This window comes from Microcebus murinus, chromosome 4, assembly GCF_040939455.1.
Source record: "Microcebus murinus isolate Inina chromosome 4, M.murinus_Inina_mat1.0, whole genome shotgun sequence".
Lineage (NCBI taxonomy): Eukaryota > Metazoa > Chordata > Mammalia > Primates > Cheirogaleidae > Microcebus > Microcebus murinus.
The window spans coordinates 32,443,559-32,458,143 of record NC_134107.1 but is presented as its reverse complement, the minus strand read 5'-3'; the positions used below and the strand labels follow the sequence as shown (position 1 = coordinate 32,458,143).

The following is a 14,585-nucleotide window of genomic DNA, read 5'->3' as shown; positions in this document are numbered from 1 at the left end:
AAAATTGGAGTCATCTATACTTTTATAAAGCACCTAAGCTGTTATGATGTAAATGAGCCATGGACTCGATTTTAAGAAATACTACCTAATCTATCCTGTAAATAACTTTTCCAAATGTCATGTTACCTTACAAATAAGGTGGCATCAGACCTAAGTCATTACAATTAAACATTTTGCCAAAATATTAAGAAAACTGCTATGCTATATATTTGAAGTCTTAAGACTCTCTCTGTAATTAACTTTTTTTAAAATTAAAAGCAGAACACAGTAGCACTCTGTAAGACTTTCTTAGAGTAACTTAAATGAACCAATTAATATGCCTAGAGAACATGTTCTGTAACAAGTGTCACATTAGGACAGGATACCAGATTCATTCTGTGTTCCTACACCAATGTAACCAAACCCTACTAGATATTTGTTGTGAAAGAAACTGAACATGTATCCTGCAATACGATATAACCCCTTCAACTCTTCCAAAGACTAAAAACCTAAACATGTAAACAATTCAAAAATTTTAAACAAGAAGATCTAGGTTTAAGTATTGGTTCAAGTAACTATACATATCATTATTTCTTACTAAACTTATTCATCCCCTAGGAAACAAATCATTACAAATTTTTTTTAAAATCTTAACCTTTCAGGCCGGGCGCGGTGGCTCACGCCTGTAATCCTAGCTCTCTGGGAGGCCCAGGCCGGTGGATTGCTCAAGGTCAGGAGTTCAAAACCAGCCTGAGTGAGACCCCGTCTCTACTATAAAATAGAAAGAAATTAATTGGCCAACTGATATGTATATAAAAAATTAGCCGGGCATGGTGGCGCATGCCTGTAGTCCCAGCTACTCGGGAGGCTGAGGCAGTAGGATTGCTCAAGCCCAGGAGTTTGAGGTTGCTGTGAGCTAGGCTGACGCCACGGCACTCACTCTAGCCTGGACAACAAAGCGAGACTCTTGTCTCAAAAAAAAAAAAATCTTAACCTTTCAGAATTTGAAAGATGGGAATTTTTTCAACCAAGGGTAGTCCAGATATTAATTCACTGGATAAATTAATTCAAACATTAAAAAAAAATATCAGGATAGTTTTGTCCTTCTGATTTTATTCAATATTTACTGTGTATCCTAAGTTGTCCATTAATCTAAAAATAGTTTAAACAATTGCTGACTCAAATCCTTTTTTAGATCAATTCTCACATCATTACCAACTGTCCAACAAAACAAACCAAAAAGACTCAAATACACAGGTAGGTCCTATCTAAAGAAAAATAAAGATTTAGAGACATGGTTGAAAAACTTAAACCATAAATTGCTTTTGGCAATTATTCAATTACTAGGTACAAACACCAAATACAGATTTTGCCCTTCTGATGGTCTACCTAGGATGTATTCATGTATTCCCTGAAATCATCTAATCTTGAAGGAATGTAACCTCTCCTAACAGTACATTTCTGCCGTACCTCTAAGAATACTCTTTTAGTAAGTACAGATCAATTTCCCTCAGGAACAATTATTGCCAAATAGAGTATTCCATATAGTATGGAATACTATAGTCCATATGGTATTCCATATAGTATGGAATACTATAGTCTATATGGTACTCCATATAGTCCTACCTAAGCAATATTAACAATAAAGATTAAATCAACTTGCCTGCCCCAAACTATTTTTTTTTGAGCCCCAACTTAAGCATTATGCCCCAAACTATTATACTAAATATCACTTCAAATAAAGAGGGGGGGAAGTAGGAAAGGCTATTACAAAAAGATTTTGTTAAAAACAGATGCTGTCCAACATAGATACTTGGCTCTTTCCCTCACTTTTACTAACCCACACACACATGTACCTTGACTTTAAAATTGTTTGGCATTCTGATGCTGAATGAACTGTAAAAAAAAAAAAAAATAATAATAATAAAAAAAAAAAAAAAATTGTTTGGCAATGCTGTTACTGCTGAACAAGTTTGTAAGCACTAATGGTTACCCAACAAAATAAACCAGGCTTCAGGTTTCAAGACTGTGGGTGTTTCAACTTCCTTTCCTCATTAATAACTATATATTTTCTAAATCTTCCCAAACTTGTTTTTCACTAAAACACTGATTTATGTATGCTCTGAATTCTCCTCTTTGTTGAGAACTATTGACAATTAATGTGTGCTTCTTCAAGTCATGTAGTTTTTCCAAAGTGAGGACCATTTTGTTTGAATTTTAGGCCTTTCTAATTCTAGGACAGGCTATATATTGTTTAAACGGTGAAGTATTATTTCTAAAAGAGTATAGAAGCTGGGCGTGGTGGCTCACGCCTGTAATCCTAGCACTCTGGGAGGCCGAGGTGGGCGGATTGCTCTAGGTCAGGAGTTCAAAACCAGCTTCAGCAAGAGTGAGACCCCATCTCTACTATAAATAGAAAGAAATTAATTGGCCAACTAATATATATAGAAAAAATTAGCCAGGCATGGTAGCGCATGCCTGTAGTCCCAGCTACTCGGGAGGCTGAGGCAGAAGGATTGCTTGAGCCCAGGAGTTTGAGGTTGCTGTGAGCTAGGCTGATGCAACAAAGGGAGACTCTGTCTCAGAAAAAATAAAAAAAAAAAGAGTATAGAAATAAAATTTTAGCTTAAAGGTTCATATGAATTGACTTGGCCAAACTCACTTCTCTACCACTTCTTATCCAACAAAACTTTAAAAACCACCCATTCTTTTTTTTTAAACCACCATTCTTATGCCCCATATTTTATATTAATCACTTATGCACCTGTCTTTCCAACAGTTTAAATTCTCTGAGAAATTTGTAATGTACTGCATATAGCCTAGATACAAAATTGATCCATTCATTTACCAAACACCTTTTAAGTATCAAAATAGCATTTCCTAGGTTTTTAATATGTAAAGATGAGTAACGCAATCTCAACTTAAAAAGTTCAAAACACAATGAAAGAACTCTAAACAATAGCATATTAAATGCTGCAAGAGTAATGCACTGTGGAGCTAAGAAAGAATGAGATCAAAAATTGAACCAAGCAGTAGGAAAAAAATCACCAAGAAATAAAAATATAGCCATAATTATACAAAGAAACCAAATGTGTTTGTTGGGGGGGGGGGACCTATATGCACAAACTTTTGTCCCCATTGAACAGGCAAAAACAGTAAACAAGGAACTTCAGAAGAATATCCTTGAACGCTGTAAGGTAAACAGCTAAGTGCAAAATTAAACTTCCTTACAGGAGTAAAGAAAACCACAGCAGTAAACCTTAGCAGTGATTTTGCTTGTCTACAATCATTTCCCTCTTTCAGAGGGCACAAATCACAAATCTCATTACCGAGAAATGACCATCCATGTTTTTTAGTAACAAATTTAAGACATCATCGTGTTTAATGTACACACTTGAGCTTATATGCTACTAAAAGACTAAAAGAAATCTACTCCTCCTTTTAGGATTGTTTGTCCACTCCATCCCCTGGTGTCTTTCCAAAGCAAATCCTTGATTCAGAGTGGTTTTGGAATTTTTTTCTGTTTATTCTTTAATTTTGTTGAATCTTTTTCTCATACATGATTTCAGCGCATTTTAGGTACTCTTTTTTTCCCCTAGATTTTCAATGACCATTGCCTTATACACCAAGCAAGGTATACTCTGGGGGGAAATTTTTTTTCTGTAAATTTTCATCACCACTTGTCCCCATTAAAACACACCTGGAATTCTAAAATATTCAAGGTCATGGCAACATTTTGTGTCTTTACAATTGTAGGTAAATTTTAGATTTAACAATGAATTTCAGTAACTTCCAATGAAACCTCTGTACATCACTCCTCCTTCACTTTCAGATGACAAAATACTAGTCAGAAAGGGGGAGGTTAAATAACGTTTTGATATAATAATTTTAAGGCTTTGCATTCCTGGGCATCCTAACAGTATATAAAATGTAATCACTGTGAAGACTTCAGGACTGAAATCAGTCCTGGAGCAAACACAAAACTCAGTTTAGCCAAACTTTGCCCACATAATGAAATTTACAGTCACCCGAGACTATGAAATAGGAACTCTTATTCTGCCTCATCTCTGTCAACCTCCAATAACAGCTTCCACGTTATAAGCTACTAGGGACTTGAAAAATGAAAATCTAAGTGTATGTCGTTGCTATGGCAATAGGAAATTTCAGGAAATTGAGACTCTGCAGGCTACCTAGCCTCCATTTTAAAAACTGTATTTACCTAAACATATTAGGACTTAGATTGGAAAACAAATTAGACATTTTTTATATATTAGTTTTCTCTTTCACACCAAAATATAAATACTATCCTACAAAATTCTGAACACAAAGAGCAAAACGAACAAATCACAGTTAAAATAATTTTAAACCTGAATTTTAAAATAATTATATATCACTCATATCTAATAACAGACGCTTTTATTTACAAGTGGCCAAGACAAACTTCTGTTTTCAAATTATCAAATTCTTTCTCAGCTAAAATTTGTTTAGCTGGGAAAAAGAAAATGAAATATTGGCTAAAAGGGAGAAAAGGCAGCGAGAAAGCCTCAAATTCCCAAAACCTCAGCATAACCACGCTCTACTTGTAGAATGCTTCTTTCTTAATTCGCTCTCGCAAGAGTCTATTTCTGCAGATTAGTTTTCTCTCAAATACTTCTAGAACTAGTAACCTATTTCTGGATACAGTATATTTAACTGTGGGGGAATATTCTCAAGTTTTTCTAAAAACGGCGGGTTCGCGTTAAAATAATCAATGCTTAACCACTCTAACACCAAATGCTATCAAAAGAACGCATCCCATCCGGAGTATTCCCATGAATATAAATGGGACGAAGCACACTCCCGGCTATTGTCTAAATCAAATATTTGTTCGTATTAACGCCTAAAACAGGGAAGTCGAGAAATTTTACATCTCAGTCAGACGTTGCTCCCCATTCCTGTCATTTTCTGTCCCCTGTCCCCTGGGTTCACTAGACCCCTGATTCCTTCCTCAGAGGAACATGGCTGGAGCAATTGGAAGAACAGACTTGGAGAGAAGAGGTCGCCACGAGGCCCCACCACTCTCCTTCCTCACCTGCTCTGTGGCTCCGTCTCCTGACATGGCCTCAGCTGATTAGAAAGGGAGCACTGGCCGTCAATGGGGAGCTAGAAAGGAAAAATTAAACTACAAACCACCCCGAACTACTAAAGTTACCCCCTGCCCAGCGGAGCCAGACCGCCAACACGAATCGCCACCGCCCACTCAGATATGAATTAAAATGGCTGTGCCCCTGCCGGCCGAGGAGGCGGTAGCTTCTGCATTAACTTCCGGGGCAGTGGGAGGGGCTAAAATTGCGCCTCGCCGGTTATTCTGGGCGTGCAGTCGCAGAGAGATCCCGGAAGGCGGGCCTAAAGCCTGCCCTGACGTCACGGTCCCGGGCTGGAGTGGCTGTTGCTGAGCTGGCTGCAACCGGCTGTGAAGCGGGAAGCTCTTTAGGCTGGAGACTCGCGCGCTTTTTGGAATTTAATTCCTCGCAGTTGAAGCCTGCCTGCCTGTCAGTTCAATGCAGGCAAACTGACCGTCGTAGGGAGCAATGCCAACTGTTAAATATCTTTTTATTGAGGGGAAATGGATCTTTGGAAGTTTTCTCTGTACATATTCATTTTTACTGTCACCATCTACTATTTTGTGGAAAGTTTTGAAGCCTATAAACACCTCGGTTTTCAGCTTAACTCAGCAGGGTTCCTTTGCTGCAAAATGAATTTAATAGCCTGCAGCCAGCCTTCATGGGTTTTAATCACTAGATAAGTAACCGGCCTTTTTAACTTCGTATCTCAGTTTCCTTGCCTATAGGTGGGAATAATAGTAGTACCTGCAATTTAAATAACTTAATACATGAAAAGTGTTATGGACAGTACCTGGCATCGTTTAAGATTTAAATGAGATCGAGTCTTCTTAAACTCTTTTTCCATTCAAAGATCATCATGTCTGTCCACCATTCTTGCCTATAGTGTCCTGTGCCCCAAAGTAAACTATTCAACTGTTTCCATACTCACCTTATTTTTTTAGACCTCTGTGCCTCTGCTCATATTTACACTTACTCCTTTTCCACAGTCTGAAATCTTTTTTTTTTTGAGACAGAGTCTCACCTTGTTGCCCAGGCTAGAGTGAGTGCCGTGGCGTCAGCCTAGCTCACAGCAACCTCAAACTCCTGGGCTCAAGCGATCCTCCTGCCTCAGCCTCCCGAGTAGCTGGGACTACAGGCATGCGCCATCATGCCTGGCTAATTTTTTGTATATATATTTTTAGTCAGTCAATTAATTTCTTTCTATTTTTAGTAGAGACGGGGTCTCGCTCAGGGTGGTTTGGAACTCCTGACCTCGAGCAATCCGCCCGCCTCGGCCTCCCAGAGTGCTAGGATTACAGGCGTGAGCCAACACGCCCGGCCCTACAGTCTGAAATCTTATCCTTCCAAATAATCAGACACATGAGCAAAAGATGTATTTCAACAGATGTTCATTGCACCACCCAACAATGGAGGATTAAACATACCATGAAGAGATATCTCTGCAATGGAATGTCATGCAGCCAGTAAACTGATGCTAATGAACAATTACTCACATGGAAAGGCATCCACAATACTAAGTGAAAAAACAGAATTAAAAAAAATTAGTGTTTTGTGTGTGTATACGTACACTGCTCAAAAAGCTTCAGATTTTTTAAAATTTCAGGTTTTGGAGCATTTCAAATTTCATATTTTCTAATTAGACATACTCAACCTATATATCTCCAAAACATTAAAAAGTGGTAATATCTAGATTGTGTGTCAAAAAATTGTATCTGTTTTCTGATTTTGTCTTTAATGAATTGATGTAAGAATAACAGTCTTAAAACATAGCGTTCACACCATATCCTTCAAAGTTTGACTCAACTGCCATTTTTCCCAATATTTTTTATGAAAAACTTCAAAGAAATAAAGGTTCAAATAATAATACAATTAACACCTGTTTACCCACCACCCTGATCCAGAGATTAATATTTTGGTATATTTGCTCTCTATGTATGTATCTACATATATAGTTTGTGGAGTTTTTTGCAAAGTAATTTGGAAGTAAATGCTAGACATCCATGATATTTCATCCCCAAATAAATCAATTTGTGTTTTCTGATAATAAGGACATTCTCCTTCATAACCACAATACCATTATCCCACCTAAGAAAATGAATATTTCCTAATTTTAGTTACTATCTAGTCCATATCCAAATTTTCAGATATCCCAAAAATGTCTTTATAGGTTTATTTTTATTTTTTTTATTTCAGCATATTGTGGGGGTACAAACGTTGAGGTTATGTACATTGCTCTTGCCTCCCCTCCCCCCTCGAGTCAGCTCTTCAAGCGTGTCCATCCCCTAGACGGTGCTCATCGCACTCACTATGTATATAAGTACTCATCCTCCCCTCCCCCCTCCCACCTGCCTGACACTGATAAATGGTTTTTTGTTTTTTACATTTTGGTTACATTTTATATCTTTGCCTCTCCCTAGCAAGGGTTAGAGGTATGCCCTTCCCCTCCACAATGCTCACCACATCCCTCAGATGTGGGACTACCCTCCCGAACCCCGAATCCCTGGTGAACACCACCACCCTTTGAGCACCATAGTGTTAATCAGTCAGCACCAATTTGATGGCGAGTATATGTGGAGCCCATTATTCTGATCTTGTATCACCTCACTTTGGATAATGGGCTTAACCTCAATCCAGGATAATATAAGTGGTGCTAGCTAGCTGTCATTTCTTAGAATTGAGTAATATTCCATTGTAAACATATACCAGATTTTAATAATCCACTCATGAATTGACGGACAGTTGGGTTGTTTCCACGTTCTTGCAATAGTGAATTGTGTTGCCATAAACATTTGGGTGCAGATGTCTTTATAATAGAATGTCTTATGCTCTTTTAGGTAGATGCCTAATAATGCTATTGCTGAGTCAAATGGTATTTCTATTTTTAGCTCTTTGAGATATCTCCAAATTCTTTTCCACAAAGGTTGCACTAATTTGCAGTCCCACCAGCAGTGTAAGAGTGTTCCTGTCTCTCCACATCCTCGCCAGCATTTGTTGTTTTGGGATTTCTTGATACAAGCCAATCTCACTGGTCTTAGGTGGTATCTCATTGTGGTTTTGATTTGCATTTCTCTAATGATTCTAGATGTTAAGCATTTTTTAATATGTCTGCGGGTCATTATTCTGTCTTCTTTTTGTGTGTGCATGGGAATAACTAAAACCTTTATTAGATATGATTTTCCAATAATAATGTGAAAATTGGAGTTATCAATTCAAAGAGCAATGGATTCTGAAAATTTAAAAAGCAGACTAGGTATTAGGGGACAAAAGGTAAAGGAAGATGAGAATGTTTCTTTAATACTTTTCAATATCCCCTCTGTACACAATGTTGCATATATACAACTACCATTTTTATTTTATTGATTTTATATAATAGTGAAATCCGTTTAAGCAACCTAGGTATACAGTTGGTGTCTAACTTGTGAGGGAGGGAGTAGAAACACACTTAGTTAACAGTTTTCACCCATACGTTTTAGATACTTTTTTTTGGCAAGATTTTAGTAGTAAATTCATAAATGTAAGAAATACTTTCACTCCTTCAGTGTTAAAGTAGAAAACCAAACAGTCCCAACAGCAATGGCTTAATTATTGGTATACAAGAAAAACACAACACCAATGGATTTTCTTAATTATGCATTTTAAATATCAATATGTGTATTTCATACATATGTGCATTTCATACATATGTGTATTTCATTTTTACAGTTATAAATGCTCTAATCTGTTTTAGATAACAGCATGTAATAGTTTTGACTCTATTGAGATGGTGCTTTCAATTTGAAATATTGTGTGTATACAAGTATATAAAAAATAACCCAATGTATAATTCATATGGCGGATGTTTAAGATCAATAAAGGCTTATTTTTCAACATGCAGTTAGGAAGAGAGGGAAGCAAGCCAAGCTCTCTACAATGTCTTGTTGCTGGGCTGAGTTTTTGCAGTGGTATCAATAGTGGTTTTTGGAGGGAACCATGTGACTTCAGCCTCTATAGTTAAGATCAGATATCACAATCAACAGAAGGCATAGAGGAGATGGGGAAAGGTAAGTGGGTAGGTGTTAAAAATCAAATTTTAAGTGTGCATTTTGCACTTTATAGGTACAGGATAAAAACAGGCCAATAAGGAAAAAATATTATAAACAGGAAAAACTGCAATCAAATCAAGACGTAATAGCCGAATTCTGTCTTCTTTAGAAAAGTGTCTGTTCATTTCCATTGCCCATTTCTTGATGGGGTTGTTTGATTTTTTTCTTGTTAATTCTTTTGAGCTCTAGATAGATTCTTGTTATCAGACCTTTATTGGAAGTGTAGAGAGCAAATATTTTCTCCCATTCTGTAGGTTGTCTATTTGCTCTAATGATAGTTTCCTTGGCTGTGCAGAAGCTTTTTAATTTGAGCAGATCCTATTTGTTTATTTTTGTTGCTGCAGTGATTGCTTTGGGGGTCTTCTTCAAGAATTCTTTGCCTAGGCCAATGTCTGAGAGGGTTTTCCCTACCTCTTCTTCTAGGATTCTTAAGGTTTCATGCCTTAGGTTTAAATCTGTTATCCATCTTGAGTGGATTTTTGTGAGAGATGAGAGGTAGGGACCGTGATTCATTCTTCAGCATGTAGCTATCCAGTTTTCCCAGCACCATTTATTGAAGAGAGATTCTTTTCCCCATTCTATATTTTTGTCTGCAGTCATTATAGGTATTTACAAATCAGGATTCAATCAAGTTTCAAGCATGGCACATCATTGTTATATCTTTAGTCTCCATTTTTTTTGGACAGAGTCTCACTTTGTTGCCCAGGCTAGAGTGCCGTGGTGTCAGCCTAGCTCACAGCAACCTCAAACATCTGGACTCAAGCAATCCTCCTGCCTCAGCCTCCCAAGTAGCTGGGAATACAGGCATATGCCACTATGCCTGGCTAATTTTTTCTCTATATATTTTTAGTTGGCCAATTAATTTCTTTCTATTTACAGTAGAGATGGGTCTTGCTCTTGCTCAGGCTGGTCTTGAACTCCTGACCTTGACCAATCCTCCCACTTCAGCCTCCCAGGGTGCTAGGATTACAGGTATGAGCCACCGTGCCTGGCCTCTTTAGTCTCTTTTACTTCTTTTTTTTTTTTTTTTTTTTTGAGACAGAGTCTCACTTTGTTGTCCAGGCTAGAGTGAGTGCCGTGACTTCAGCCTAGCTCACAGCAACTTCAAACTCCTGGGTTCAAGCAATCCTACTGCCTCAGCCTCCTGAGTAGCTGGGACTATAGGCATGCGCCACCATGCCCGGCTAATTTTTTCTATATATTAGTTGGCCAATTAATTTCTTTCTATTTATAGTAGAGACGGGATCTCGCTCTTGCTCAGGCTGGTTTTGAACTCCTGACCTAGAGCAATCCGCCCACCTCGGCCTCCCAGAGTGCTAAGATTACAGGCGTGAGCCACTGTGCCCGGCTCTTCTAGAATTCTTATGGTTTCGTGTCTTAGGTTTAAGTCTCTTATCTATCTTTTTTTTTTTTTTTTTTTTTTTGAGACAGAGTCTCACTTTGTTGTCCAGGCTAGAGTGAGTGCCATGGCATCAGCCTAGCTCACAGCAACCTCAAACTCCTGGGCTTGAGTGATCCTTCTGCCTCAGCCTCCCGAGTAGCTGGGACTACAGGCATGCGCCACCATGCCCGGCTAATTTTTTATATATATATCAGTTGGCCAATTAATTTCTTTCTATTTATAGTAGAGACGGGGTCTCGCTCTTGCTCAGGCTGGTTTTGAACTCCTGACCTTGAGCAATCCGCCCGCCTCGGCCTCCCAAGAGCTAGGATTACAGGCGTGAGCCACAGCGCCCGGCCTCTTATCTATCTTTTTGAGTCTCACTTTGTTGCCTAGGCTAGAGTGAGTGCCGTGGCGTCAGCCTAGCTCACAGCAACCTCAGTCTCCTGGACTCAAGCAATCCTGCTGCCTCAGCCTCCCGAGTAGCTGGGACTACAGGCATGTGCCACCATGCCTGGCTAATTTTTTCTATATATATTAGTTGGCTAATTAATTTCTTTGTATTTATAGTAGACACAGTGTCTCACTCTTGCTCAGGCTGGTTTCAAACTCCTGACCTCGAACAATCCGCCCGCCTCGGCCTCCCAGAGTGTTAGGATTACAGGCGTGAGCCACCACCCCCAGCCCTGTTATCTATATTGAATTAATTTTAGTGAGTAGTGAGAGATATGGATCCTGTTTCAATCTTCTACATGTGGCTATCCAATTTTCCCAGCACCATTTATTGAATAGGAGTTATTTTCCCAGTGTATATTGTTGTAAGCTTTGTCAAAGATCAGATGGCAATATGTGGATGGTTTGTTTTTGTTTTTTTTTTTTGAGACAGAGTCTCGCTTTCTTGCCTAGGCTAGAGTGAGTGCCGTGGCGTCAGCCTAGCTCACAGCAACCTCAAATTCCTGGGCTCAAGCAATCCTCCTGCCTCAGCCTCCCGAGTAGCTGGGACTACAGGCATGAGCCACTATGCCCGGCTGATTTTTATATTATATATATATTAGTTGGCCAATTAATTTCTTTCTATTTTTATGGTAGAGACGGGGTCTCACTCAGGCTGGTTTTTGAACTCCTGACCTTGAGCAATCCGCCCGCCTCGGCCTCCCAAAGTGCTAGGATTACAGGCGTGAGCCACCGCACCCGGCTGTGGATGGTTTTATATCTGGGTTCTCTGTTCTTTTTCATTGGTCTGTCTCTATTTTTGTGTCAATTTCATGCTGTTTTGATTAGTATAGCTTAAAGTCTGGTAAACTGATGTCTTCAGATTTGTTCTTTTCCTGTAAGTTTGCTTTGGTTATTTGGGCTCTTTTCTGCTTCCAAATGAATCAAAGAATTATTTTTTCTGTATCTGTGAAAAATGACATTGGTATTTTTTTTTTTTTTTTTTTGAGACAGAGTCTCGCTTTGTTGTCCAGGCTAGAGTGAGTGCCGTGGCTTCAGCCTAGCTCACAGCAACCTCAAACTCCTGGGCTTGAGTGATCCTTCTGCCTCAGCCTCCCGAGTAGCTGGGACTACAGGCATGCGCCACCATGCCCGGCTAATTTTTTATATATATATCAGTTGGCCAATTAATTTCTTTCTATTTATAGTAGAGACGGGGTCTCGCTCTTGTTCAGGCTGGTTTTGAACTCCTGACCTTGAGCAATCCGCCCGCCTCGGCCTCCCAAGAGCTAGGATTACAGGCGTGAGCCACAGCGCCCGGCCTGACATTGGTATTTTGATGGGGATTGCATTAAATCTGTAAATCATTTTGAGTAGTATGGACATTTTAACAATGTTTATTCTGCTGATCAATGAGCATGATGTGTTTTTCCATTTGTTTGTATCATCTGCAAACAATTTCCTTCCTCGGTGGTTTGGAGTTATCTTTGTAGAGATCCTTCACCTCCTCGGTTAAATGTATTCCTAGGTATTTTATTTTCTTTGTTGCTATTGTTAAAGCTACTGAGTCTTTGATGTGATTCTCAGATTGACTGTTGTTGGTGTATAGGAATGCTGATTTGTGTACATTGATTTTGTAACATGAGACTGTGCTGAATTTATTTATCAGTCCCAGGAGTCTCTTGCAGAATCTTTGAGGTTTTCTAGATATAAGATCATATAATCAGCAAAGAGCGATAGTTTGACCTCCTCTTTCCCCATTTGGATACCCCCGATTTCCTTCTCTTGCCTGATTGCTCTGGCCAGGACTTCCAGCATGATGTTTAATAGAAGTGGTGACAGTGGGCATTTTTGTCTCACTCCTGTTCTAAGTGGAAGTGCTTTCAACTTTTCCCATTCAGCATGATGTTGGCTGTGGGTTTGTCATATGTGGCTTTTACAATTTTGTGATATATCATCTATGCCTATTTTGTTAAGAGTTTTTATCATAAAAGAGTGCTGAATTTTGCCAATGCTTTTTCTACATCTATTGAGAGGATTATATGATCTTTGTTTTTGCTTCTGTTTATGTGTTGAATCACATTTATGGATTTACATGTGTTGAACCATCTTTGCATCTCTGGGATGAAGTCCACTTGGTCATGATGTTGTTGTTTTTTTTTCCTGTGCTGCTGAATTTGGTTTGCTAGAATTTTATTGAGCATTTTTGCATCTGTATTCATGAGGGATATTGGTCCATAGTTTTCTTTTTTTGTTGAACCCTTTCTTGGCTTTGGTATCAATGTGATACTGGCTTCATAGAATGAGTTGGGGAGGATTCCTTCCTTCTCCATGTTATGAAAGAATTTCTCCAGTATGGGTACCAGTTCTTCTCTGTAGGTCTGATAAAATTTGGCTGTGAAACCATGTGGTTCAGGACTTTTGTTGTTGTTGTTGGAATATTTTTTATTGCTGCTTGAATTTCATTGCTCGATATTGTTCTGTTCAGGAGTTCTATTTCTTCCTGATTGAGCCTTGGGAGCTTGTGTGTTTCCAGAAATTTGTCCATTTCCTCAACATTTTTGAGTTTATGTGTGCAGATATTTTGATAGTATTCAGAGATGATATTTTGTATTTCTATGATATCAGTTGTAATATCTCCATTTTCATTTCTGATTGAGCTTATTTGGGTCCCTCCTTTTCTCTTTCTGGTTAATATAGCAAGAGGTCTATCAGTTTTATTTATCTTTTCAAAGAAGCAATTTTTGTTTCATTAATCTTTTGCATTTTTAAAATTTCATTTAGTTCTGCTCTGACCTTAATTTTTTTTTTTCTTCTGCTGGGTTTGCTTTGCTCTTCCTTTTCTAGCTCCTTGAGATGATTCATTAGATTGTTGGTTTGTCATCTATTTTTAATTTTTTATTTTATTTAAGATGGGGGTCTCACTCTTGCTTAGGCTGGTCTTGAACTCCTTACCTCAACCAATCTTCCCACCTCAGCCTCCCAGAGTGCTAGGATTACAGGCATGAGCCACTGCACCCAACCTTTCTGTCTTTTGATGTGGGCTTTTAGGGCTATGAGTTTTTCCCTTAGGACTGCTTTTGCTGAATCCCATAGATTTTGATAACTTCTGTCCCCTTTGTCATTTGATTTGAGGAATCTTGATTTCCATCTTAATTTCCTCCTTGACCTAATAATTGTTCAGCAATAGGTTGTTTGATTTTCATGATTTTGTGCAGAATTGAATTGTTCTGTTGGATTTGATTTCTAATTTTATTCCACTGTGGTCTGAGAAAATACATGGCATAATTTATATTTTTTTAAAAATTTGTTGAGACATGTGTTGTGGCCCAAAATGTAATCAATCTTAGAGAATGTTCCATGTGCTGATGAGAAGAACATATATTCAATAGTTTGGGAGTAGAATGTTCTGTAAATGTCTGTTTGGGCCATTTTCTCTAGAGTCCCATTTAAGTTCAGTGTTTATGTGTTTATTTTCTGCTTGGAGGATCCGTCCAGTTCTGTCAGTGAGGTGTTGAAATTCCTGGCTATTATAATGCTGTTGTATCACTTTGTGTAGATCTAGTAGGGTTTGCTTTATGAATCTGGGTGCACCTGTGTTAGGTG

The 14,585-nt window shown here is 38.5% G+C and overlaps 1 protein-coding gene across 2 annotated transcripts in view; it reads right to left on the bottom strand.

The window, feature by feature from the left end:
* Positions 1 to 5,264, bottom strand: part of CSTF3 (cleavage stimulation factor subunit 3) — a 73,492-nt gene extending 68,228 nt beyond the window's left edge. For both annotated transcript variants that reach the window (XM_076002047.1, XM_012739862.3), the window contains exon 1: positions 5,051 to 5,264. In XM_076002047.1, coding sequence (XP_075858162.1) covers positions 5,051 to 5,077 — 27 coding nt within the window. In that variant the 5' untranslated portion in view covers positions 5,078 to 5,264. The remainder of the gene's footprint in view (positions 1 to 5,050) is intronic.
* Between the last annotated feature and the right edge of the window lie 9,321 nt (positions 5,265 to 14,585).